This window comes from Bathycoccus prasinos (assembly GCF_002220235.1).
Source record: "Bathycoccus prasinos genomic : Chromosome_2".
NCBI classification, from domain to species: Eukaryota; Viridiplantae; Chlorophyta; class Mamiellophyceae; order Mamiellales; family Bathycoccaceae; genus Bathycoccus; species Bathycoccus prasinos.
Genome location: NC_024007.1, coordinates 836,308 through 860,021, shown reverse-complemented (window position 1 = coordinate 860,021; position 23,714 = coordinate 836,308). Strand labels below are relative to the sequence as shown.

The window sequence follows — 23,714 nt, the reverse complement described above, 5'->3', positions numbered from 1 at the left end:
GTCATCTCTCGTGCGACCATGTGCTCAGTGTAATAATAATAATGATAATGATAAGAACTAAACATCATCAGCTACCTAGGGAAGTATAGAGTGACCGACCGATTACAACGAGTACGCGCAAAAATTATTTGCGAATCGTTGCGCAAGTAGAAAACTCTCCTTTTATTTTTCTATCGTTTCGCGTTACTCGGCACGTACATCGCTAAACCTCCTTCTGTGCACCCACTCGCTACTAGCGCCGTATTCGGCGACCATTTCATACACGCAACCGCACCGGCGTGTCTATTTCTCCACGGCTCTAATTCCACTCCTGTGCCAGCCGACCACACGTGAATCTTTTGATCCCCACCGCCGGCGCACAAAATGAACTGACCATCCGGCGTCCACGTCGGTTCTAACGGTACCAACGATGACTCCGCTCCCGGAACTTTCAGTTTCAACTTTTTCTCTCCGTTGAACGCATCGATCACATGAATCACACCCCCGCACATGACCAAAATACTCTCTCCGTCCATGGAAAACTTCATCGTCGACACGCCGTATGTCGGCAGATCCCCCGACTTACTCAACACCGGATCTACCGTAAACGAGACGAACGGTCCTTGCTCGTAGTTCCTAACATCATATAACACAACCTCGTTCACCGATGCGGTCGCGGCAAAAATCAAACCTTGATGATCGAATTGCGCTCTCGGGACTCCGGTTGGGATTTTTATAATAGCCGCGCACGACGGCGACCGTAAATCCCACATTCGCGTCGTCCCGTCCACGCTGGACGTTAAAAACTGATCGGTTCTCGGAGAGACGCTAATATCTACCACTTGATCGGTGTGACCTCGAAAATATCTCAAGTACGTGTTGTCGTGTATGCAGTGATACCTCACCGCGTGGTCGTTCACCAAGGCATCTGCCGCCTTTTTTTCATCTCCGCTTCCTCCTTTCGGTTTACTCGCGTACAAAATCGCTTCGCTACTGTGCGTAAATCTAACCCCGGAACACCCGTATTTCTTACTGTATAAAGTTTTCGTCCGTTGACCGGTTTCCGTGTTGTACACGTGTATCGAATCGTCGTCCGATGTGGAGACTAAAATCGGTTCCGATTCGTGAAAATCGAGGCCGTTGATGGACGTCGAGTCTTTGTAAAAACGACCGGGCTGGAAGCGCTGCATGAGAGGGACATCGAGGACGACCATATTTCCTTCTTATCCTCGTTCTTCTTCTTCTTTTTGTGCGTGTTTTTGTCAGCAGTTTTGCTGTTTGGCGAATTGATTTGACGATTACAAAGGGGAGGAGGACAAATTAAATTGGAGAAGTTTGAAGGGAAGAGAACAAACAAGCAACAGACAGACAGAGAAGAAGAAGAAAAAAACGACGGCAGTGAAGTTTGTGTTATGTGTTTTATATTAATTTGTATCTTACAGGTAAACTACTATATAATCTCTCTCTTTCTCTCTCTCTTTTCGCGCCTTCTCTCGCGTCGCTCTCCTTTCTCTCTTTATTCTCTACTAAAGTTTATTGTTGTTAATGTTGTTTTTATTACGCTCATCAAAAACACATATCTTTTACTTTTTGTCCTTCGAAACGCGGTAGGCACCAACAACAATCGCGTGATCTCTTTCGTACGGTTCCAAAGTCAACTGTTCTTTCGGTTTAAATCCATCTTCTTGCAACTTTTTGACTTCTCTGGCGAACACGGCTTCCGGCGCCGCCGTGGAATCGATGCAACTCGATTTGATACTGACGATGAAGTTACCGCCTTGTTTCAAAAAGTATTGGGCATTTAAAGCGACGATTCTCGCTTGATCTGGTTGTGCAACATCTGCAAAGATAGTATCAACCATACCAACTAACATGCGGTACTTTTGCGGATGTCTGGCATCTTCAATAATTGGAATCACGTTGGTCCTCTTCTTCGCCATGTTCACTAAATCTCTCCCTGAACGGTGAGAAAACTCAACCGCGTAGACCAAACCGTTCGGACCGACGATATCGGAACAGTGCGAAACGGTCGTCCCGGATGCACCACCTAAATACAATAATTTCGTCCCTGGTTTGATGTGCACGTTATCCAAACCGCCAAGAATACCCGCGGCGACTTTCGAGCGAAACGGGTTCCACACTCTGTATTCGGTTTTGCCTCCGTCCGCTTCGTCCACGGAAATTCGTTTCTCGCCGTACACGGAATCGCCCGGGACCAAGTTCTTCGTCACCAACGCGTCTTCTTTCCCTCTGGCGACGAAAATTCCTTCGTGGCGATGCTTCTCGACGACCACTTTGGCGCCACCCTTCATGCCGCCGCCGCCTCTGCCGCCGCCTCTGCCGCCGCCGCGACCTCCGCCGCGACCACCTCTGCCGCCATCTCTGCCGCCTCTGCCTCCGCCGCGGCCGCCCGGACCGCCCCGTCCTCTGCCGCCACCTCTGCCGCCATCTCTGCCACCTCTGCCTCCGCCACCTGTGTTTTATCATTGCGTAGGGTTAAAAAAGAGAAGAGAAGATATTTGTTAGTCTCCACCAAAGAACGAGAGGAAACGGCCAACGAGAGGAAGGAGAGCACGAGAGGAGAGAGAATTAAAAAAACAAATGCCCCCGTCGTAAAACGCGCGCGCGGATCATCACCGACCGAGCGCACGATCAATCTAAAGATCAAATCGTATCAATCCACATGCGCGCCATCCATTGTACTCATCGAAAAGAGCATCGACGCTTCGCGCGCGTCCTCTCTCGGAGCGAATCGTTTTCCAAATTAACGACCAAAATTTGCACGCCGCCGATTCGAGACGAAAGCGGCAACAAAATCAGCGCGAAAAAAAAGCGCGCATCACTCGACGCGACGCGTACCTCGGCCACCGCCTCTACCCATGGGTGTTCTCGGCATTTTCTTCGTGTGATTTAGTCGCTGAAAATATACTACTACGCTCGCGCCGGTGTGTTTTGCACGCGAACTTTTATGATGATTTGATTTGTTAAACGAATTGAGAATTTTCTCGTTAAAGCACTCGAGAGCTCTTTTTTGTGTTTTTGAGAAAATCGCTCACAGAGGGCAGAAAACAGAAAAGTACGTAAATAAGAACAAGAATAGGACGAAGAATAAATAACGAATTATTCGATTCGTAATCACACAGAAAGTCCACATCTACTAAGTATTTGCTATGTTAATGTTAAATTGTTGATTTTGCCGTCGTCGTCCGTCTTTTTACGATTTCCTCAAACCTCCTTTACTTCTTCTCGTCCGAAGAAAGAATCTCTCAGTCGCGCGAATCTCGTCGTTCTCTGTTCTTAGTCTCGTCTCGTTTAGCACTCCGCGATGGCATCGATTTCAATTAAACCACCTTTTGGCAAAGACGCGACGCCAACCGTAGATCTCGCCGGTCCCGGGGTGTTGAAGAATTCGCTGTAAATAGCGTTCACTTTGGGGAAATCCGCCATGTTCGTGATGAAGATGGTCGTCTTGACAACCTTGGAAAAGTCAGAACCGCCGGCTTTCAAAATCTCGCCCATGTTCGTCAACGCTTGTCTCGTTTCTGCTTCGATGCCACCTTCGACGATTTCCATGGTTTCCGGGACGAACGCGACGCATCCGCACGTGTAGAGGAGGCCGCCAGACTAGGAAAGAGAGAGATGAAAAGAGTGAGTAAGAAAGAGAGGAGAAAAAAACCAATCAAATCCTCGCGACTGAAGAAATCATCAATCCAATCTTTTTATGCGTACCTTGATGCCTTGCGAGTACGGCCCAGCCGCGGCGGGCGCTTTATCCGTCGCGATAAACTCTTGCGCCTTGACCGTTGTTGAGATTCTTTGCTTCTTCATTTGGTGTTTCTTGGCCGCAGACAGTGCGCATAAACTGCGCGCGGTGATGGATGATGATTGGTACGCTTGCATGATGTCTCTCGTGTGGATAATAGAAGTGGAGAATAGGACACGTCTGTGTTTTTCGTCGTTCTGGGGGTGCTCAAATGTCTCGCATGTGTGATGAGAGCACGACGAGATCAAAGAAAGAAGAACGAACAACCTCTACGCGCGACGAACGAGACAACAACACGCAAACACAAACAAAAACGAACGGCACAACACACTTTCGCGCGTTTTTGCCTTCGCGGGGGAGACGCGGCGCGATGATACTAAGTATTCGTTTCAGCTTTACACGCGCACACACGCAGAGAGATTGAAAGAGAGATTAGAGACACAAACACACGCTGGAAAAGTCTCGTCAAATAAAATTCCTCAGAAAAAAAAAATGAGAGACGAAAAGCAACCGACACCACGAACGAAGACGAGTGATACTAACAAAGGGACGACGATTCAGACGACGACGCTTCGCTCGCACCCGGTGGTAGCATCGTCCTCCTCTTCGGTGCTCGTCAAACCGTTACCGCCGACGCCGGTGAAACGAGCGCGACGACCTCTTCTTAAAGATGATGATGATGATTCGAAAGATTTTTACGGATTTCGTCGGCACGATTTCCGGTTCGCGCCCGTGAAAGACGACGACGAAGAAAAGAAGACGACCGAGAGAACGAAAGAGCGAGATCATCTCAACGCGTGCTGGGAGACGAACGAGCTCGCGCGATGCGCGCGCGATATTTCTATCGCCACTTTTGCGTCCGAAGCAGCGGCATCAGACGACGACGACTTTCTCTACGGCAAGCGATGGAAGAAAGCAGTCAAAGCGAGAAAAGGAAAACTGTTGGAAAAAACGGTGAGAACGTTCGGCGCGCCGAAAGAAAAGAGAGGAGAGATTTGGTACGAACTCAGCGGGGCGAGACAGTTTGCGGATATGGCGAAAGAGAGTTACGAGAGGTTAGTGGAACGCGCGGAGGAGGAAGATGGGAGAGAAATGCTTTCGGCGTCAAAGGCGTCGTCGTCCTCGTTTCGCGGCGGTTCGAAACAGAAGAAGAAGAACGGGAGGAAGACGACGAAGAGCGACGAGGATGATGATGATGATGATGACGACGACGACGACGACGACACGACGATCAATGTCCACCGCGACGGTTCTGAGAGATCTAAGTCTGAGAAGAAACGCGCGAAAGAGGAGTGGGCGATGCAAATCGATTTAGACGTCGATCGAACGTTTCCCGAGAATGACATTTTTCGGACGCACGGGAAGGAGGCGCTGAGAAGAATTTTAAGAGCGTATTCCAGGAGGAATCCAAAAACTGGGTACTGCCAGGGGATGAACTATATCGCCGCGTTCATATGGCTGGCGGTAAGGAATTCAGATTCGTTCAACGCGAGTAGCAGTAGCAGTAATAATAGTAGAAGCGAAGCAGATGACGACGACAAAAAAGACGAGGAAGCGATTGAGAAAACTGCCTTCTGGATCTTCACCGCCGCTTTAGACGGCCACGCGTTGTGCCGCGAAATACACGCCCGAGATTTACGTGGCACCGTCCGCGAATTTGGAGTCCTTCACTCCATCCTTACCTGGCGTAACAAACGACTCAGTCGCTACCTCGATGACATCGGCGTCGATTTCGCCTGTTGCGAACCCAGATGGCTCGTATGCGTCTTTCTCGAATCCTTCCCGTCCGAAACCGTCGCGCGCATATTCGACTCCTTATTCGCCAACGGCTTCAAAGTCTGGCACCGCGTCGCCGTCTCCCAAATCCTCAAGTGCGAAAAGGAAATCCTCAAGTGTCAATCGTTGCCAGAAGTCGCCGGGTGCATTCGCGCGCAGTTGGAACGCAGCGACGACGCCGAAGAAGTCATGGAAAGAGCGTTTGCGCTGAGGAATTTTCGAAGCGGGAAAATCGCGCAGTTGCGCAGAAAAGTCGTCCAAAAATTAGACCAGGAAAGAGAGCAGAGGTTCAACACTACGAACAGCGCAGGAGGCAGAAGGTAATGCGTGCGAGAGCTTTACTTTCGCGTGTAGATTAAAGCTGATTTAGATTTTATTAGAGTTGTTAGTTTATTAGTGATGTGAAAAAAATACGCGATGACGTATCTAACGAGTAAACTTTTTTCCCAAAATAAGCGCGCGCTGTTGCACTTTAAGCACGCAATGAGCGCACAAGACGACAGTAAAATCAAGGGCGCGGCGAGTGGTGGGAGCAACGCTTCCGCTTCGGTGGTGGTGCCGTGCTTCCCGTTGAATCTGTACGCGCGCCGTCGCGCCGCAGCGGCGGCGAAAACCGTGAAGAGCGCTTCCTCGCGCGTTGCTGAAGCGGAAGACGACGACGACGAAGGTGAAGAAGAAGAAGAAGAAGAAGAAGAGGTGAAAGAAGAAGAAGAGGAAGAGCGAGTTGGCGTGCGCACGCGAAAGCAGCAGCAGCTCGCCGCGAAGAAGAAGAAAGAGCGCGATGATGTGCTCTTCTCCACTCGACGACTCGGCGTCGAACAGTTACTCAAAGAGAAACCGCTTTCGGAAACGCAGCCGTATCGATGCGGAAAAACGTATTTGGATACGAGAAACTACGAGATTGATATGGTCGAGCAAAGCATGCACGGGGAGAAGCTGTACAAAGTTTTCGAAAGCAGTTTGAAAAGAGCGAGCGATAAGAGCTTTTCTTTGCTCTTCCACGGCACGGGGTGTAAAGCGACGGAGGATATCATGCAAAATGGTATGAATCCCAAATTGAGAGTGTCGTCGAGCGGCGATTGGTGCGTTTTGTATATGCTCATGCTTTCGTTCTTGCTTTTGCTTTTACTGCGTAGTGGCTAATATTATTACACTCTTTTCTCTATTTCTATTGTTTATTTATACAGGTTTACGAAGGATATTAATTACGCCTTGACGCGGGCGATTTGTCGCGTTTCCTCGGTGGAAGTGTGCGGCGGTTCCTCCGCATCGGCTCACCCAACCCACGGTGTGATCGCCTCGCCGCCACGGAACGGGGAGGAATTTACCAATGAAATCTCTCCGCGCGTTCACGTCCTCGCGTTCGTGGTCATCGACGAGCGATGCGTGAAAATTGGCGACCACATCGTCTGCGATTCGGAGAAGCACTCGTTGCCGGTGTTCAAACTTTCCTTCCCTCGCAACGTCCTTCCGCCGTCGAAAGACGACGTCGAGGGGAAGCAACCAAACGGTATCATTCATTCGCCGGCATCTAGACTCGCCTCTATGGCGATTAAGAGGTTACACCACCCGTCCACGCCGAAGAAGTGAGAGAACCACACACACACACACACACACACACTCGCGAGGAGGCTGTTCATTTATTCGCGAGAAATATACATCTGTACATCACATCTTCACAACGTCCATCGTCATTCGTTTCTGCACCATCTTCAGAGGATCTTTCGCCAACTCTATCATTTTTTTCACCACATCTCCCTCTGCTTCCTCCAACGCTTTAAATCCTCTCTTCTCGTACAACGCGATGGCGTTCGCGTTCCACGCGTTCACCGTGAGCTCAACAGTCTCCAAAGCGTCCGATTCTTTCACGAGCCGTTCGACTTCGTCTAAAAGTTTCGACGCGATACCTCGCCTGCGAAACTTTTCGCTCACCTCGAGACTCGAGACGAACAGCGTTTTTCCGGTCTTTTTCTTTCTCCACACGACGCAACGCGCGACTTCTTCATCTTTGTCTTCTTCTTCTTCTCTTGGGAAAAAAGCGACCAAGCGAGTGAGATTCGGACGCGACTTGTTCGGTGGCTCGCGTTTGATGGTGACCATCGCGGGAACAGGAGAAGACGAGGAGGAAGAGGAAGCCGTTATTCGTATTGATGGTGTCGTTGGCATGATGGAAACCTCGCGATGACGATGATGATGATGATACTTTTACCGGCCTTAAAAGTGCAGGAGTATTATTGCGTTTACTTGATGATGATTCCAAATTCAACTCTAAAAAATGTTACGCTTCGGGAGCCGCCACCTTTTCGGCCTCGGCAGCGGCGGCTTTCTCTCTCTTCTCCTTTTCAAACATGCACTCTAAACTTCGTGTTTTTTTCTCTTCGTTCAAAACGAGGATTAAATCTTCCAACTTGCGCTCGCCGTGAACTTGATTATCTCTCGTTCTCACGTTGACGGTGTCGTTCGTTTTCTCTTGTTCGCCGACGACTAAGATGTAGTTGAATTGCTCCAACTGCGCCTCTCGAACTTTCTTTTGCATTTTACGGTCCGAGGCGTCCACTTCTACGTGGTGACCGGCTTTGCGAATGCGTCTGCGGACGTCTTTGGCGTATTCTAACGAAAGTTCGGAGATTGGGACAATCATCACTTGTCTCGGCGAAAGCCAATACGGCCACTTGCCGGCGTAGTGTTCGGTGAGGATGGCAAACATTCTTTCGACGGAACCTAACACAGCTCTGTGGATAATAATCGGTCGTTCGTCTTCGTTGTGTTCGTTTTGATACGCGAGGTCAAATCGGATTGGGAGTTGGAAATCGAGTTGAACCGTGGCACATTGGAAACGTCTTCGCAAGGCGTCAAAGACGGCGATGTCAATTTTCGGACCGTAAAACGCGCCGTCTCCCGGGTTGAGTTCCCACTCTTTCCCGCTCGCTTTTAACGCGCCTTCTAACGCCATTTCCGCTTTATTCCACGTTTCAAGTTCGCCTAAGTATCCTTCCGGTCGCGTGGATAATTTCATCTCGTAATCCAGACCAAACACCTCGTAACACTCGTCCAAAAACTTCAAGAAACCTGTCAACTCTTCCTCCATTTGGTCTTGGCGACAAAAGATGTGCGCGTCGTCTTGCTGAAATCTACGAACGCGAGTCAAACCGTGCAAAGCGCCGCTAAATTCGTTTCGATGCAACACGCCAAAGTCGGCGACTCGCATCGGAAGCTCTCGAAACGATCGTTTACGGTGGCTAAACATCACGCAATGCCCCGGGCAATTCATCGGTTTCATTCCGAATTCCTGCTTCTCGACGTCGAAACCAAACATGTTTTCTTTATAGTGCGCGGCGTGGCCACTGGTTTTCCACAAATCAAAGTTATAAATGTTCGGCGTCACGACTTCGTCGTACTCGTATTCCCAATATTTCTCTCGAATAAACTCAATCAGAGTGTTGTAAATCTTCGCGCCGTCTTTTTGGAAAAAGCAGGACCCCGGACTGAGAGCGTTGAAAAAAAACAACTCTTGGTTCATCCCGATCAATCTGTGGTCTCTTTGCTTCGCCTCTTCAATCCGTCTCGTGTATTCTTTCATCAACTTATCGTTCGGAAACGTCACCGCGTACACTCTCACCAGTGGATCTTTCGTCACGTCCGCTCTCCAATGCGCCCGAGAACACTGCGTCACTTTTAAACTCTTGATCCACGCGGTATCCGGCAAGTGAGGCCCTCGACACAAATCGACCATGGGTCCGCATCGATAACACGAAATCGTCGCATCTTCCGGTAAATTCGAAATCAACTCCACTTTAAATTTATTCTCCGCGAACATTTCCAACGCCTCGTCTCGGCTGACCACGATTCTCTGAAACGGCTGTTTCTCTCCGATGATCGCCTTCATTCGCTTTTCGATTTCCTCCACGTTGTCCGGCGTCAACGTCTTCTCGCCTAAGTAACAATCGTAATAGAACCCTTCCTCGATGGCGGGGCCAATCGTTAAATCCGCGCCGTATTCCAACTCCAACGCTTCTCCCAACACGTGCGCGCTCGAGTGCCAATACAACTCCTTCCCTTCCTTATCGTCGAACGAAAACAACCGCAGTTTACAATTCGATTCCAGTGGCCTCTTCATGTCCCAATCGTTCCCATCCACGTGCGCTACCAACGACGCTTGCGCTAACTTTTTCGAAATCCCCATGGCTATATCCCACGGTGTCGTCGCGTTTGCCACCGCTTTAATTTCTTTCCCATCCGGAAGTGCGACCGAGATTTCTCGGTCGTCCGTTTTCGCCTGCGCGATCTTTTCTTGCTCGCGAGTGAAGTACTTCTCGAACAATTGGATGCGCGATTGGTAATAGGGTTGCTTTTCCGAATACAACGAATCGTTATTCGTGTTGTTGTTCTCAATCGTTTCGGCGCTGGCTGCTCCTGCTGCCACCATCCTCTCTTCTCTCAATAATTACGGTTTATTCTTTTACTACTGGATGTAATAAAAACTATAAATAGCGACGAATACTCTACGACGCGTTGTGTGTGTAAGTGTGTGTTTCACAGATGAGGAAATAGAAATAAAGCGTCAAAGAGAGTTGTTCTTTTTTCGTTCTCTCTCGAAAGAGAAAGAGAGAGAGAGAGAGAAAGAAAACACAAAAAAACTCCCTCTGTTCTTCTTCTCCTTGGTTCCTGCCAAAGAGAGAAGAAATCCAAAAAAAAAAAAATCGAGCGACGTGTTCTCTCGCGAGCGCGTCGTTCACCCTTAAAAAACACAAAAAAACAGGCGAAAAAGGCGAGAACGAGCGATCCTCCCCTCCGAGAGAGAGAGATGAAGGAGAGGAGGAACGCTCTGGTCATCACACTTCACACGCACAACAACACACGATTTCATCATGGCACTCAGACAAACCTTGAAACAGTTCACCTCCAAAACGACCGCGTTCGCGCCTTTATTAAGCCGAGCGAGCGGTGTGCAAATGTACAGCACCGTCATCGAGGGGTTGAAATACGCGAGCTCGCACGAGTGGTACGTTCGTACAAACTCGTTCTCCCAATCTCTGTGAACTTTCGCTTCGGTGTACCTCCTCTTGTGGTGTTCGGGAACACATTTTTTTGTTTTCTTTCTCTCTCTTCTGTTTTCTTATCCCTTTGTGACGTGTACGTTTCATGTGCACATCGCGTAAACGAGAGTGAAGGAGACGAGTTTGGACGCTGGAAGAGAGAGAGAGAAAGAGAGAGAGAAAAGCGAGAGAACGCGCGCAAAGTTCACTCCTCATCGCGATGAGAGATGACCCAAACGAAAGAAAGAGATGGATGGATTATTCGTCCGAGAGAGAGTTTTCGGTTCAAAAACGCTCATCCTCTTTGCAGGATTTTCTTTTTTTCGTTCTCGCAACAACACGTGTCTGATAAAATACATATTTTCTCTTTCTTTTTCCTTCAAACGACAGGGCGAAGATTGACGGCGACGTCGCCACGGTTGGGATCACCGACCACGCGCAAGCGGAATTAGGCGACATCGTCTACGTGGAACTCCCAGAAGTTGGCTCCGCGATGGAAGCGACCAAGTCTTTCGGCGTCGTCGAATCCGTAAAGGCGGCTTCGGACGTGTACTCGCCGATTTCCGGCACCGTCATCGAAATCAACGAAGCGTTGAACGATTCGCCGGGTACGGTGAACGACTCGCCGTTTGAAGGCGGGTGGTTGATGAAGGTCAAGGTTTCCGACGTGCCGGGTTCGTTGATGGACGCCGCGGCGTACGAGAAGAGCATCGCGTAAACGATTCGAAACGATTCGAGAGAGAGAGAGATTTACGCTCTGCGCACTATTCCGAGAATATAAATTTATACTACTTAATAGCCGAGAGAGAGAGAGAGAGAGAGAGAGAGAGAATTTTCGAAGAAGAAGAAGAAGAGAGAGAGAGTTTTGTATTAATAGAGAGAGAGAGAGAGAGAGAGAGAGAGAGAAACATTTAATTCGAAGAGAGGTACCCCCGTATTAGCGTCACATCAAACGTAGTAAAGGTCCCTCCACTTCAAAACTCGGCACCCAAATTTACACATTCGCCACATCAAGTGCGCGCGCAAGAAGATTTCAATGATGCCCTTCTCCCACGCGATGACGACGACGACGACGACAACGAAAATGTCGCCGCGCCCTGTCTCTTCTTCTTCTTCTTCTTTCTCCGTGGCCGTGAAGTACTCATCACGCCGCGCTCAAAGTCCAAGAGTTCCCGGGAAAAAAAGATTACGTCACGCTCCGAAAGCGTCTACGAATACCACCGGCGGCGGCGGCGACGACGACGACAAAAGCGGTGAAGAAGACGCGACGATGAGAAACACGACCATCCCGGCGGAGTTTACGGATTCAAAGGAGGAGGAGGCCACCACCACCGCTAACAACATGAACGCGGGGGTGAAAAGCCCATACGAAAAATACCGGTTGGCCTCTCCGATAACGTTCGAGCGTTTAGAAACGGAGAAAGACCGACGAAAGTATCCGATGAACGAAGACGGGTACTTCGACTTGGTCGCGAAGAACGACGTGCCTTCGTTGGATAAGTTGATCAGGGACTTAAGTCCGGAACCGTTTAAACGTTTAATACCGACATCGAACTTACCGGGCGAGGCGTTGTTTGAGAGTCCGTTGGTCTCGTTCGCGTACGAGAGAGGGTGGAGAGATAATTTTAAGAGAAGCGGGTTTCCGGGCGTAGAAGTCGAGAAGGAAAATGCAATGGAGGCACTCGGTGAAGATGCAGTTGGTGATGTGATTATTGACTGCTCCTGTGGCTCAGGGTTGTTCACGAGAGAGTTTGCGAGGAGCGGCAAGTACGACGGCATCGTCGCTTTGGATTTTAGCGAGAGTATGATAAAAGAAGCGATGGAGCGCGCACAAAAAGATACGAGCGTACCGGCGGATAAGATTGCATTCGTAAGAGCGGATGTTGGACGATTGCCGTTTGCGAACGATAGCATTGGTGGTGTCTCTGCCTCGGCGGCGATTCATTGCTGGCCGGACGTCCAGAGCGCGTGCGCTGAAATCTTCCGCGTGTTGAAACCAGGGAGAATATTCACGGGGACGACGTTTGCGACGCCAAACGTGCCATTTTTGGACGACGACCAGAACAGATTGTTGAGCACGTTATCGAGAGACTTATCTGCGAGCAGACCTGGGACGAACGGGTTACGATTTTGGAACTCGGCGGATTTACGGGACCAGTTACAATCAATCGGGTTCTCGGATGTGACGATTTTACGAGAGAAGGACTACTTGTTCTGGAAAGCGCGAAAGCCGTGAGAGATTAGCACACGTACCTAGGTGCACACATACATTGGTACATACACAAAAACGACGTGTAAATAAACATTCTTTTTAGCATGCAAGCGACTCAAATAAATTATATACTCGACTAAATGTCTTTTTCTGCTACGTTTGCTAAACGCGCTTCTATGATTGAAATCAACTTCGCCGTGCTCTCTCCGGTTCCCATCATTCTCGCCAACTCGTCCACTAAACCTTCGTGTCTCCTCACGATTGCCATCGTATTCAACGTCGCCCATCTGACTTCGTCGTCCGATTTCTTTTGCGAAAACTGTAACGCGTTGAACAGTTGATCCAACTGCTGAATATCCGCCGCGCCGCCTTCCGAGTTGCCATACTTCGCGTATTCCGCGCACACTCCAGCTAAAGCCACGCACGCAAATCTCCCAACCGACGTGCTCGTAATCTTCCCTCTCTTCACTTCGTTTTGAAACTGTCCGTCGCAAAACAACGTCCCCGCTTGAACGTTCAATCGTCCAAACCGTTTAAACGCGTCCAGCGAACTCAACGTGTACCCTTTCGGCAACACGCCGGTTAAATACGCGACCAAGAAATGCCCAGCCTCGTGTCTTCTCAACCGAGTCTTGTACTCCTCCGACGTCAAATTCGCGACGAAATCCAAAACCAAATTCTGCGCCCCCGCGTTTAACGCCACCGCGTCGTACGCTAATAAAAAACTCAAAAACACAAACGTCTTGATGGCCTGAAACGGCGCCGCGCCCACGTCTTCCCCACTCGTCACAATCGCACCCACAATGACCAACGCTCCAACCGCGACGCCCAATTTCTTCTTAATCTCAGTAATCGTGTTCTCCGTCGGCGCTAACAACTTGGAAGGATCGATATCGTTCAACTTTAACTCCGCCAACGCGTACGAGCGTTTCGGCACTTGTTGTCCTCTCGCAAACGCTCGAATGCGTTGTTTGTTGTCCTCGCCACCACCATTACCAGACGAAGAAGCTAAACACTCCAGCACGTCGATCGCAAACTTCTCCTCCTCTAATCCTTTTTGTTGTCTCAAATTTACCGACTGTTCGTTGTCGTCCGAGAGTAACTCGCCCGTCGCCGGATCGAGCTTTATGGCCAAGTCTAACTTTTTATCGAGCGATTGCAACGCGAAATCATAGCCTTTCGAGCAGACAGCGAGGACGTCCTCAGAGAACGTTTTAATATCCGGGTTCGTCGTTTTCGTCGTGATCTCTGTCTCGGGGCTCATCATGACCGCATCTAACGCGTCCACGGAGGTTCCCGGAGTACGAGGAAGCGCAGAGGAGGATTTGGACGACGACGTTTCGTCGTCGTCGGCAGATGACGACGACGACGCGCATAACAGAGACGTCCTCAACCGACGCTTCTCGTTCCTCGAAAAAGCAGACGATGAAAAGAAACGCTGAACTTCTTTGTTGATCTTTGTTTCGTTGTGCTTTGAAGTGCGTAAGGTTGGTGCGGCGACCAAAAGCGTTGATGCCATTGGAAAAGTTAAGTTGTGTAATACGCGAGTTACCAAAGTGAAGATGCGAAAGCAACGCACGCGTTCATCGGGCGTTCCATCGAAATCGTGCCCGATGGTTCTCACAACGTATTAAATATTTTACAAAGCTCTTCTAAACTACTACTATTAATACTAAATACTAAAGGAGACCAAACGCGGCGACGTGCGGATCGAACGGCTTCCTGATGCTACCCCTCGGCCATCCGCCGATGAGCTTATAATCCCAGCTCAACGACTTGTATTCTTCCACGACGGACGACGACGACGACCCCGGGCAGTCGTCGACTTCTTTTTTAACGTCGTGCTCTTTGTTTCTACTACGACGCCTAGCGAGTTCCACGACGGCTTCGCACGCTAGATGGAAATCGTATTCGTACACCTTTTCGCACAAGATGGACTTGCACGTGTCCTCGCGTTTCCACTCTGGACCTCGCGATTCGGCGTATTTGAGAGAGCAGTCGCCGATCCACTTTTCAAACTTACTCTCGCCTAGATAGTCTTTGAGTAAAGAGAGTTGCAACGTGTGCAGTTTGGCTTGCAAAGGGTTCATTGCGAGCACATCTTTTCGATACTTTGGGATTTCGTCGTCTATTCCTTCTTCTTTTCCTCCGTCTACGAGTATAGCGCAAGATTGCGAAACGTTCTCCATGAGCTGTTCGGGATTATTAATTTCAAACTCGACCTCTTTTCCTTCCTCGCATTTACTCTTTATGTACGCGACGTTTTCGTGAGTAATCTTCGCTCGCGTTTTTATCTCTTCGTTCTTTGAATCTATCAACTCAGCTACGAGCGAAGTAAACTTCCAGTCGATTTTGCTTTCAATTTTTCTTCGCACCAGGTATAAGCTTTCATCCCAAGGGTAGTCCAAACGCGAGACCGTGTTATGTATGAACTCAATACTCAGAGCGTCTTGTATTTCGTGCGCGATAGCAATCGTTCCCTCATCCGATTCGACGCGGTGAATCCATCCCATCGGAATAAAAACCGCTTCCCCAGCATTCACAACAAACGTATACTCGTAACTCTCAGGATCTGGTAAAGCTTCCGGATGGGCGTGATTCGCAACCTCAGTATTCGCAACGCAAAAATGAAATCCATCCCCACGAAACGCTTTCAAATGTACAGTCTTCCTCCCCGTCCACACGAATAACACGTTATCGTAATCGTCGTAATGTGGCGTCGTTTCCACGCGTTCATGGTTCATCCACACGCGTCTTTGGATGTTCGCACTGAGTCTTACGTTCCATCTCTTATATACGTATCGCTTGAGACCTTCGGCGTACGGTTTAAACGAATCTAAATGTTTCGCCATCGCCTCGGGCACGTCTTCCTGCGCGAGATACAACGAGTGTTGCCCTTCTCCCAAAAAGTTCACGCCACTACTGTCGGGTGGTACACGGTGACGCAGGAAATCGTCGATGTCCATCCGTGTCGACTTTCGGTCGTACGTCGACCCCGAAAAAGATACCGACGCATTCTTCTTCTTGTTAGACAGTTGCACCTCGACCATTTTTTTATCTGTGCGAGGTCCCGCGAACAGTTCGCGCACAAAATCCCTCGGGGCCAATTTCCCGCTCTCGTTTTTGTCGCTTTTTTGGTGCTGGTTCTTCTGCCACCCCCGCACGTCCTCCTCGAATGTTGTTTCTTCCAGCGCGTTTCCGAGGAGGAAGTGCTCGGGATGATTCATCAGATGTCGAAACTTCTTGCGCTTCTTCCTCTCAAACTCTTTCTCCTCGTCAAAAAAACCGTTCTCCAGAGACGACATATCTTTCCCCGTCAGGTTCGCGCAGTAAAGCTCCTCCTCCTCCTCCTTTACTAAAACTTCCTCATCACATCCTCCATAACTAGTTTTTAATGAAGAGTTTTTCCTTCTTTTCTTTTGTTCTGTCTCGGTGTGCCTCCTGCTGGAAAAAGAAGGAATTTAATTGGCTGTAGCTTTTTTTTTGTGCTCTCTTGCATGAAAAAAAGATCTTTCTTTTGGGTTGTTGATGGATAAAACGACGAGTATCTGTGGAAAGAAAAAACCATCTCATCACGCTTCACTTAACACACGACGAAGAGTTTATATTATCGCATTCTCTCAAACCTGCGACGCGACACAAACGACTCGTTTTTGTTTGTAACTCTGCACACTTGATTTTGATGTCTGCGATGATGATGATGACCAACACGTATTCCGCAAAGCTGGTTTCGGCGAAACACCAATCGTCCGTTTCGGGATCCAAATTGCGATCGAATAAGTTTTTCGTTCCGAGACGAGGACAACAACAACGTTCTTCGGTGAAAGTTCGAGCGGCGGCGGACGGGTTTGACGCGGACGAGCTCATGAAAAAGTACGACGAGATCACGAACAAGATTCCGCCGATCGTTTCCGCGGCGACGGTGCCAATCGTCGGCTTGTCGTTGCTCTCGAAAACCTTCACCGGGCACGGGTTGCCGGGGACCTTTTTGGGCGCTTTGGAAGGCGTCTCGTGGTTGGTGTTGCCGCTCGGGTTCGGCTCGTTGTACCCAAGATTGGCGGATATTTTCAACGAAGGCTCGTATGAACCGGCGAAAGTGCTCGAGATGTTGACCAAGGAGAGAACGTACGAAAAATACGGCGAAGACTCGAGAGGGAAGAACGCGACGGAACGCGTGGCGAACATTTCCGGGAAAGTCGACCCGAACTCGCCGTTGGCTGAACAAATGGCCGATTTGAAGAAGAGAGAGGAAGAGTTGGCGAAAGAAACGCCAGAAGAGAAAGCGGCGAGAGAGAAGTTACGCGCGGAGTTGGCGGCGAGCGCGATTGGTATGGCGAACGCCAAGTCGAAGAGTGACGAAGCGGATGCCGATTCCAAGGGGAGAGATTCTTTGTTAGCGCAACCAGTCACGCAAACGTTAAAGGATAACATGACCGTGGAAAATTACGACGTGGACGTGACGAAGTTTGACGACAACGCGTTGGGATCGACGTTGAACTTGTCGAGCACGGAGGTGGACAAAGGAGCGCCGAAGTTGAACAAAGGGGACAAGTGGAAGGAACAATACAGAACGGACGAAAACGCGGCGGGGAAGAGCGATGATTAGAGCGAGAGATTTTTTTGTCATAGAGAAGCGAAAGTAAGTAAGGGGAGACAGTATAGCAGTTTGTGCGTGGTTTAATAATAATACACGAATTACATTTCAAACATTCTTTCCGGACGATGAAAAGATTTTCCTCGCGTACGCTCGCGTTTCAGCGTCACCATCTTTGACCATTACATCTTTCACTAATAAAACTCGCTCGATAGTTTGTCTGTCTATTTTCCTTTCTTTATTGCTCACCTCGCTCAAACACAAAGCCATCGTCCGTCGCACTCTCGGATTGACGTTGGACGGCTGCGCGAGTATAATTTTCAGAAATGCATTCGGACCGATTCGTTCGCGAAGAAGTCTCAAAGCATCCAACGCGTCCTGTTTCAAAAATGCGCTTCCATCGCTAGCTCTTTTCAACATACACTTACCTAAAACCGTCAAAGCGTTGCTACTATTTGAAACGCAATGCGGAGCATCGCAGTGCTCGCACACCGCGCGTAGAAATTTCAACGCCGCCTTGGCTAAACAAGCGCGTAAATCTTGCGCGTGTTTACCTCCGTCTTCGATGGCTCTGATAAACATCGACGACGATCTAGAGATTGAATACGCGTGTGAGATTTCGCTCAATCGCTCCAACGCGTTCACTTTATCGCGCCAGTTTTCGCCGTCCGGTGCCTCTCGACAGATTCGCAATAAGTGCTCAAGTTTCTCCTCCGGTACGAGCGCGATGTCGTCGTCGTTCCTAAAAGTCTTCTTTTCCTCCCGTTCTTTAGCTCTTCGAAACAGCGCGGACCCGTCGCGTACTTTCGCGTGCACTTCATCATTCGACGCTTTTGCAAACTTTAGATCTTTCTTCTTCTTTACGTGTGGTTCCGGTGATCGAATCACAATCGCGCGGAGCTTGAAATTTTCCTCTTCTTCTTCTTCTGAGCACTTTTCGTTTTTGAGCACTTTTGTCTTTTTCTTCTTCTTCTTCCCGGTGGTTCGCGTTTTAAGACGACCTAATAATACTAAAGGTTTTTCGGGGACGACGACGCTCTCGTCGTCGGTACTCCTCGGCGCCTGATCTTTTAGGTGGTTGTTGTTGTTTGCTTGTCCGAAGGTTTTCAACGCTCGGCTCGACGTCGACGGACGACTTTGCTGCGAAATGGCAAAAAAGGTCTCCGGGGAAGCCAGTCGAGGTTGGTCGTCTGAATCGTCGTCGTCGCTCGAGCTCATCGATGCCGGCGCGTTTCTCTGTTCTTTTGAAACGTTCTCGGGGTCTCTTTCGTCGTGCAGGAGTCGCGACCAGGAGGAAACGTGCGATGTGGACATTTTGCGGGACGACGACGCGGGTGGTCAACGCATGTGTTGGATGTGTGTGCATTTATTTTTAGCTTGGGTGAAAAATACTTAAATGTTGTTAAATACGCTTGAATAAATAAGACGGTCGGCATCTGGCCTCTCGTTGAGGAGAGCGGAGCACAAAGTCCTCTCCTTTCTTTCTCCTTGGTGTTGTTGTTTTCTCGAGTGAACGAACGTTTCGCGCGCGTATTCTCCCTCCTCGAGGAGAAAAGACTCTTCGAGAGAGAACTTTATTTTACGCTCTCTTCCTCTTCCTCGTCTCTATCCCTAACAACTTCTTCGCCTTGCTGATGAACATCTTTATGATCTTCCAACCCCACAACACGCTCACCGCTAAAATTCCAAACGCACCGATTTTTACCAGCAAATCGCTGTTTTTACACGTCAACGTTTTATACACCAACGGCGGGCCTAGAACCAATCGACAGACGAGAAACAGACCGGCGAAGAGCAAGTCGTTCAACGTGGAAAACATGGAGTCTTTCATTCGCATCTCGCGAAGTAACGACCGCAAGTGTAAGCTCGGGTTGGATACTTCCATTAAGAACAAACAACCAACCAACTCCACCCCGGACTTCTGGTTCACCACGCCGCTGGTTAACCCGCCGATGGTAAAAATATGGTGCACGACCGCGTCGAACTCGAACGTCACGATGCAATACAAACAGTCGTATATGAAATACGACAACGACACCGCCATGCAATACGTCTGCGCGGGGGTATTTTTCGTCCCAACCTTATCAAACATACTCGAATCGATGGATTCAAAGGACTCGTAGCTCAAGTAAATCGCGATCAACGCGTGGACGATGCTCACGAAGCGGTTGCTAAAGTCGGCGGTTTTGGAACGGAAAAGCACATTTCTCAGAAACAAGAAAGATGCGGACCACATGAGAAACCATTTTTGGATGTCCTGGGAATACGGCGCGGCTTGGAGTTGTTGCGCGGTGAACATAGTTTTGTTGCGAGCAGTGGTTGATCGATTGTCTTCGTGTGCGGATGCGCGTGCGTGTGTTTGTGCGTGTTTGTGTTGTGATTGTCAATTTCTTTGGATAAAGTTCGTTATAACGCTATTTTAAGTTGTGTATCTTCTGTGCTTTGAGGTTTTCGTTGCAAGTTACAAAAGTCGGAAGGCTCTCCTCTACATATTATCTCTATCTATCCATCTATAATATTGCTCAGAACAAAAAGTTCAAGCTACACGAAACGGTGAGACTTCTGACGTAATGCCACGTTCGAGACGGGATGTATATGAAATCTCCCGGGCCTAATATGACATCCATAGGCGTAGCTTTAGCGAACTCGGGGAATTTTTCTAAATCCGGAGCTTCCACGTCCACGCGCGAGATATTGCCTTGCGCGTTGCGGAACTTCTTTTTGGTCTCCTTTTTCTCGCTATTGTCGTCGGCGTCTCTATCGTCGTTATCTTTCACGTTCCAAGACCGAGTCGTTTCCCAATCGCCGCCGGATTTATACATGAACTGCGAATCGCTCTCCAAGTATAATCGAACAAACTTGTACCCGAAAACTTGGCCGAAAATATTGTCGTAGGAGTCAAAATGGCAAGGAGTGATAGTATTCGATGTGCCGAGCCAGATGTTACATCGCTCAAATTGTCCCGCGTTACACCATGTCGGAATCTCAAAGTCCATCGCCAGCTGCGGTATTTGTTCAAAAAGTTGGTGTTGCGCTAAATACGAAACGAAACTATTCTTGTCTCCTTTCTTCAAAATGTCCGGCGCCAAGTGTTCGTCAATGAACACCTCCAAGGGCACAATTTCTTCTTTCCAATTTTCCACGTCGTCGTATTTCCCAACTTCCAACGGTATTAGCCGCTTCCCGAATCTTTCCTTGAAGTACGCCAAGTCTCGCCATTTCTCGACGCACGGCATGCTTTTATCCGACGGCAATTGCACTGGCATATCCTTATTAAAATACATCACCTTAAATTCTTCCCACGTCGCGTTATCGTTCATTCTTTCCAACGGGTGGAGAATTTTCGGGACTAGTGACGAAGAAGAGGGCAGAACATTGTCAACCACCAAAGCTTTCTCTCGCGCCGCCACCTTTTGCTTCTTTACTAAACTATTACTACTCGCTCTATTTCCGCCGCCCGCCGATCGACGCAGTAACTTCTCCAACAACCTTACGAACGGTCTTGCCATTTCTCCAGGGCAACCTAATATTAACGCCGTATCTAAACACTCCATCGCTTCCTGTAAGTTTCCCTCGAGTAGTGTACACAGTGAAAGCCGTAACGAACTCAGAACGAAGCACTCTCGATACGTCGGTTTATCCCACCCACAGCTTTCGTCCCTCAAAACACGCCACAGCGTCGTCAAGCACTCTTCGCAGGCATTTTTCATCTCTTCTTTCTTCGACGATGAGAGTGGTGTTAAAATCAACCTCAAGTGTGCGCTTAACCGTTTCGTTTCCAAATTCTCGTCGACGGCCAATTCGTCGCAACACGCGAAACCGAACGCGTTCGCGAGAGACGTTTCGATGAGCGCGGAGAGCTTGTTCAGTTCTTCTTCGATCACAAACTCCTCGTCCTCCTCCTCCTCGTCGGAGCAGTAATCGACGACTCTTCGATGATGCTTTGTCGGAGGCGGGTTCTGTGCCATGTTTTGCTTGTTACGAAGTGTGGGGGCAGAGTGTGCTATGGAAAATGTATAAATACGATCAAAACTAAAAAAACGCATAAACTCTCTCTCTTTACCATCCAGGCTCGAAATGTTCCAACTCTTTCCCTCGTTTACACCTCTCCACGGCATCTTTGGCAATTGTTTGCACGTCTTTCTGGACCTCTTCAATCGTCCTGTCCGCGTCGACGACGTTCCACCAATCCTCTCGCAAATCCGCGAAAACTTCTCGAACGTTTTTTTGCATCTCGGTCGTTTCGTATCTTTCCTCGCCGAATCCACCTCGCTTTTTCGCCGCATCTTCGCTGATTTCCATGTACATCAAACAATCTGGTTTCACCAAGCCAGTTTCGCTGTGTTTGCACCACTGTTGGTCTAAACCTGGTAATTTCTTCGCCGAAGTAAACGCGACGCCGGAGTACCCGTACCGGTCCACGACGAGCGTCACGCCCGCTCGCAACTTTTCCTCCATCATTTTTTTCTTCTCCCACCTGTTGGCCGCGAATAACAAGTGCATGGACGCGTCGTCGCTATCTGCTTTACACTGCAAGTAATCGTCGATCATTTTTCCAATCGTCGTCGTTCGGTCCGGGTATCTCCACAACTCGCTCGCCACTCCCGATTGGTTCAAGCTTTCCACGAGTTTACTCGCTTGGGTGGTTTTCCCGCACCGATCCACGCCTTCGAAGAGGATGAAGGCGCCGCGAGAGAGTGATTTCGCGGCAGCCGCCATGTTGTTATCCTCCTCGTTGGTTTGTTTCTGATTCTTGGTGGTTTCTCTCGCCGCCCTCGCGTTCGTCCTTCCCGAATTAGTATTCTTCCTCTTCTTCTCAGTATAACTACTCCTAAAACCGAAACAACAACGGATTGAAGAAGAAGAAGAAGTAAAAGAAACCGTCGTCGCCGTCTGAATCGTTAACGTCGTCGCTGCTGTCGCAGTCGCTCCTCCCGCTGCTAATGAATAAACTATCGCTACTCTCTGTCTCTCACCACCGCAAACAATACCAACAACAACGACACCAACAACAGCGCTTGTTTTGGACGTGATGAGGTGGAAATCGTTGTTTTTCTGCTACGTTTTTTAAATTTTGACACCCTAGAAATGCTCATCCTCGAGGTCAGGTGAAAAATCTCTTTTCTAGAGAAGAAAAGGGATAAACGCGGAAAAATCCAAATCATCATCATAAAAACACTCTTAACAAAACACACATATTCTAACTAAATATGGCCGCTTCTATGCAATCCATCTCCTTCGCGAGATCTACCGCCGGTTCCACGAGTTCTTTGCGACGAAAAAACGTCGCGCCGAGACGCATCGTGAACACGCAAGCGCAAGCTAAGGTACGCTTAAAAATCGGCGATTAGTTTTTTTTTTGTTTTTCTTGTTGTGTCTGGGCCGTTCAGAGGGACACACAGAGGGAGAAGAAAGCGTGCAAGGGAGGGACTGAAATGCATCTTGATTGGGAGAACGATGGACGAAGACGACGGTTTGCGAGTCTTCGTGAGACTTCAATCGTCGTGCAAAAGTTTCTTTGCACTTTTCTGCATCCGATGTAATCGTTTTCTCGGGCGAAAGACGTCGTCTGTGTTCTCTTCTCAGCGCGTTTCGGACAATCATTTTTCGCGGCTGGAAAGATCTTTTCCTCTCGATTACTCTCCTCTGGATTAGGATATCTCTTTTTTTTTAAGCGGAAGAAGATAATAATTTGCTCGCGCGCGTATTCGTATTCCTCCGATGAACTCGTACTTACGAAATTATTCTATTCTAGGCCTCCTCTCCGGTCGCTGGTGGGTACGCTGCCGCTTTGGTTGACGCCTGCAAATCCGCCGGCGCCTTGGAAGCCGTGCACGACGACTTGGAAACCGTCGCGGGTTATTTGGCTGCCAACGAAGGGACCGCCGCGTTTTTGGCCAACCCGGTTGTAGGCGAAGAGAAGAAGAAAGAAATCTTGCAAAAATTAGCCGGGGAAGCGTCGTTCCACGCGTTCACGACCAACTTTATGCAATTGTTGGTCGACAAGAAGCGCATGAACCAATTGTCCGCGATCATCGAGGAATTTGAGACGTTGTTTTGCGAGGCTACGGACACGCAAGTTGCGACGGTGACGAGCGCGGTGAAGCTCGAAAACGAGCAGCAATTCATGATTGCGAAGAAGTTGCAAGAAATGACCGGGGCGAAGAACATCAAGTTAAAGCCGGAAGTTGATGAGTCTTTGTTGGGTGGTTTCGTCGTGCAATACGGTAAGGACGGTTCTGGTTTCATCGACATGTCCGTCAAAGGGCAAGTCAGACAACTCTCCAACGTGTTTGTCCAGTAAAATTTTTAAATTGAGAAGAAAAATTTTAGCAGGAAATAGAAAAATAAACG

General features: G+C 49.0%; 18 protein-coding genes across 18 annotated transcripts; 7 read left to right on the top strand and 11 right to left on the bottom strand.

The window, feature by feature from the left end:
- Positions 1 to 170: 170 nt before the first annotated feature.
- Positions 171 to 1,193, bottom strand: Bathy02g04630 (WD repeat-containing protein 82; the record flags this gene model as incomplete). The annotated part of the gene is made up of 1 exon (XM_007514690.1): positions 171 to 1,193. The coding sequence occupies one exon, from the start codon at positions 1,191 to 1,193 to the stop codon at positions 171 to 173; it is 1,023 nt and encodes a 340-aa protein (XP_007514752.1).
- Positions 1,194 to 1,562: 369 nt separating this feature from the next.
- Bathy02g04620 (predicted protein) lies at positions 1,563 to 2,291 on the bottom strand (the record flags this gene model as incomplete). The annotated part of the gene is made up of 1 exon (XM_007514830.1): positions 1,563 to 2,291. One exon carries the CDS (start codon positions 2,289 to 2,291, stop codon positions 1,563 to 1,565), a length of 729 nt encoding a protein of 242 aa, XP_007514892.1.
- Positions 2,292 to 3,291: 1,000 nt separating this feature from the next.
- On the bottom strand, positions 3,292 to 3,879 carry Bathy02g04610 (endoribonuclease L-PSP; the record flags this gene model as incomplete). The annotated part of the gene is made up of 2 exons (XM_007514571.1): positions 3,292 to 3,603; positions 3,709 to 3,879. 2 exons carry the CDS (start codon positions 3,877 to 3,879, stop codon positions 3,292 to 3,294), a joined length of 483 nt encoding a protein of 160 aa, XP_007514633.1.
- Positions 3,880 to 4,234: 355 nt separating this feature from the next.
- Positions 4,235 to 5,842, top strand: Bathy02g04600 (predicted protein; the record flags this gene model as incomplete). The annotated part of the gene is made up of 1 exon (XM_007514677.1): positions 4,235 to 5,842. One exon carries the CDS (start codon positions 4,235 to 4,237, stop codon positions 5,840 to 5,842), a length of 1,608 nt encoding a protein of 535 aa, XP_007514739.1.
- Positions 5,843 to 5,935: 93 nt separating this feature from the next.
- On the top strand, positions 5,936 to 7,108 carry Bathy02g04590 (unnamed protein product; the record flags this gene model as incomplete). The annotated part of the gene is made up of 2 exons (XM_007514705.1): positions 5,936 to 6,600; positions 6,706 to 7,108. 2 exons carry the CDS (start codon positions 5,936 to 5,938, stop codon positions 7,106 to 7,108), a joined length of 1,068 nt encoding a protein of 355 aa, XP_007514767.1.
- A 78-nt stretch (positions 7,109 to 7,186) lies between these two features.
- Positions 7,187 to 7,618, bottom strand: Bathy02g04580 (unnamed protein product; the record flags this gene model as incomplete). The annotated part of the gene is made up of 1 exon (XM_007514815.1): positions 7,187 to 7,618. One exon carries the CDS (start codon positions 7,616 to 7,618, stop codon positions 7,187 to 7,189), a length of 432 nt encoding a protein of 143 aa, XP_007514877.1.
- Positions 7,619 to 7,796: 178 nt separating this feature from the next.
- Bathy02g04570 (threonyl-tRNA synthetase) lies at positions 7,797 to 9,944 on the bottom strand (the record flags this gene model as incomplete). Its single annotated transcript, XM_007514818.1, has 1 exon — positions 7,797 to 9,944. One exon carries the CDS (start codon positions 9,942 to 9,944, stop codon positions 7,797 to 7,799), a length of 2,148 nt encoding a protein of 715 aa, XP_007514880.1.
- A 442-nt stretch (positions 9,945 to 10,386) lies between these two features.
- Positions 10,387 to 10,557, top strand: Bathy02g04560 (unknown protein; the record flags this gene model as incomplete). The annotated part of the gene is made up of 1 exon (XM_007514764.1): positions 10,387 to 10,557. One exon carries the CDS (start codon positions 10,387 to 10,389, stop codon positions 10,555 to 10,557), a length of 171 nt encoding a protein of 56 aa, XP_007514826.1.
- A 246-nt stretch (positions 10,558 to 10,803) lies between these two features.
- Bathy02g04550 (glycine cleavage system H protein) lies at positions 10,804 to 11,272 on the top strand (the record flags this gene model as incomplete). Its single annotated transcript, XM_007514579.1, has 2 exons — positions 10,804 to 10,895; positions 10,945 to 11,272. The coding sequence occupies 2 exons, from the start codon at positions 10,804 to 10,806 to the stop codon at positions 11,270 to 11,272; spliced, it is 420 nt and encodes a 139-aa protein (XP_007514641.1).
- A 366-nt stretch (positions 11,273 to 11,638) lies between these two features.
- On the top strand, positions 11,639 to 12,790 carry Bathy02g04540 (predicted protein; the record flags this gene model as incomplete). The annotated part of the gene is made up of 1 exon (XM_007514920.1): positions 11,639 to 12,790. The coding sequence occupies one exon, from the start codon at positions 11,639 to 11,641 to the stop codon at positions 12,788 to 12,790; it is 1,152 nt and encodes a 383-aa protein (XP_007514982.1).
- A 112-nt stretch (positions 12,791 to 12,902) lies between these two features.
- Bathy02g04530 (predicted protein) lies at positions 12,903 to 14,285 on the bottom strand (the record flags this gene model as incomplete). The annotated part of the gene is made up of 1 exon (XM_007514952.1): positions 12,903 to 14,285. One exon carries the CDS (start codon positions 14,283 to 14,285, stop codon positions 12,903 to 12,905), a length of 1,383 nt encoding a protein of 460 aa, XP_007515014.1.
- Positions 14,286 to 14,445: 160 nt separating this feature from the next.
- Positions 14,446 to 16,071, bottom strand: Bathy02g04520 (predicted protein; the record flags this gene model as incomplete). Its single annotated transcript, XM_007514895.1, has 1 exon — positions 14,446 to 16,071. One exon carries the CDS (start codon positions 16,069 to 16,071, stop codon positions 14,446 to 14,448), a length of 1,626 nt encoding a protein of 541 aa, XP_007514957.1.
- Positions 16,072 to 16,448: 377 nt separating this feature from the next.
- Positions 16,449 to 17,372, top strand: Bathy02g04510 (predicted protein; the record flags this gene model as incomplete). The annotated part of the gene is made up of 1 exon (XM_007514492.1): positions 16,449 to 17,372. The coding sequence occupies one exon, from the start codon at positions 16,449 to 16,451 to the stop codon at positions 17,370 to 17,372; it is 924 nt and encodes a 307-aa protein (XP_007514554.1).
- Positions 17,373 to 17,468: 96 nt separating this feature from the next.
- Positions 17,469 to 18,674, bottom strand: Bathy02g04500 (unknown protein; the record flags this gene model as incomplete). The annotated part of the gene is made up of 1 exon (XM_007514806.1): positions 17,469 to 18,674. One exon carries the CDS (start codon positions 18,672 to 18,674, stop codon positions 17,469 to 17,471), a length of 1,206 nt encoding a protein of 401 aa, XP_007514868.1.
- A 265-nt stretch (positions 18,675 to 18,939) lies between these two features.
- Bathy02g04490 (predicted protein) lies at positions 18,940 to 19,659 on the bottom strand (the record flags this gene model as incomplete). The annotated part of the gene is made up of 1 exon (XM_007514729.1): positions 18,940 to 19,659. One exon carries the CDS (start codon positions 19,657 to 19,659, stop codon positions 18,940 to 18,942), a length of 720 nt encoding a protein of 239 aa, XP_007514791.1.
- Positions 19,660 to 19,882: 223 nt separating this feature from the next.
- Bathy02g04480 (predicted protein) lies at positions 19,883 to 21,328 on the bottom strand (the record flags this gene model as incomplete). Its single annotated transcript, XM_007514778.1, has 1 exon — positions 19,883 to 21,328. The coding sequence occupies one exon, from the start codon at positions 21,326 to 21,328 to the stop codon at positions 19,883 to 19,885; it is 1,446 nt and encodes a 481-aa protein (XP_007514840.1).
- A 91-nt stretch (positions 21,329 to 21,419) lies between these two features.
- Positions 21,420 to 22,079, bottom strand: Bathy02g04470 (thymidylate kinase; the record flags this gene model as incomplete). The annotated part of the gene is made up of 1 exon (XM_007514904.1): positions 21,420 to 22,079. One exon carries the CDS (start codon positions 22,077 to 22,079, stop codon positions 21,420 to 21,422), a length of 660 nt encoding a protein of 219 aa, XP_007514966.1.
- A 491-nt stretch (positions 22,080 to 22,570) lies between these two features.
- On the top strand, positions 22,571 to 23,664 carry Bathy02g04460 (F0F1 ATP synthase subunit delta; the record flags this gene model as incomplete). The annotated part of the gene is made up of 2 exons (XM_007514942.1): positions 22,571 to 22,687; positions 23,116 to 23,664. 2 exons carry the CDS (start codon positions 22,571 to 22,573, stop codon positions 23,662 to 23,664), a joined length of 666 nt encoding a protein of 221 aa, XP_007515004.1.
- Positions 23,665 to 23,714: the final 50 nt, after the last annotated feature.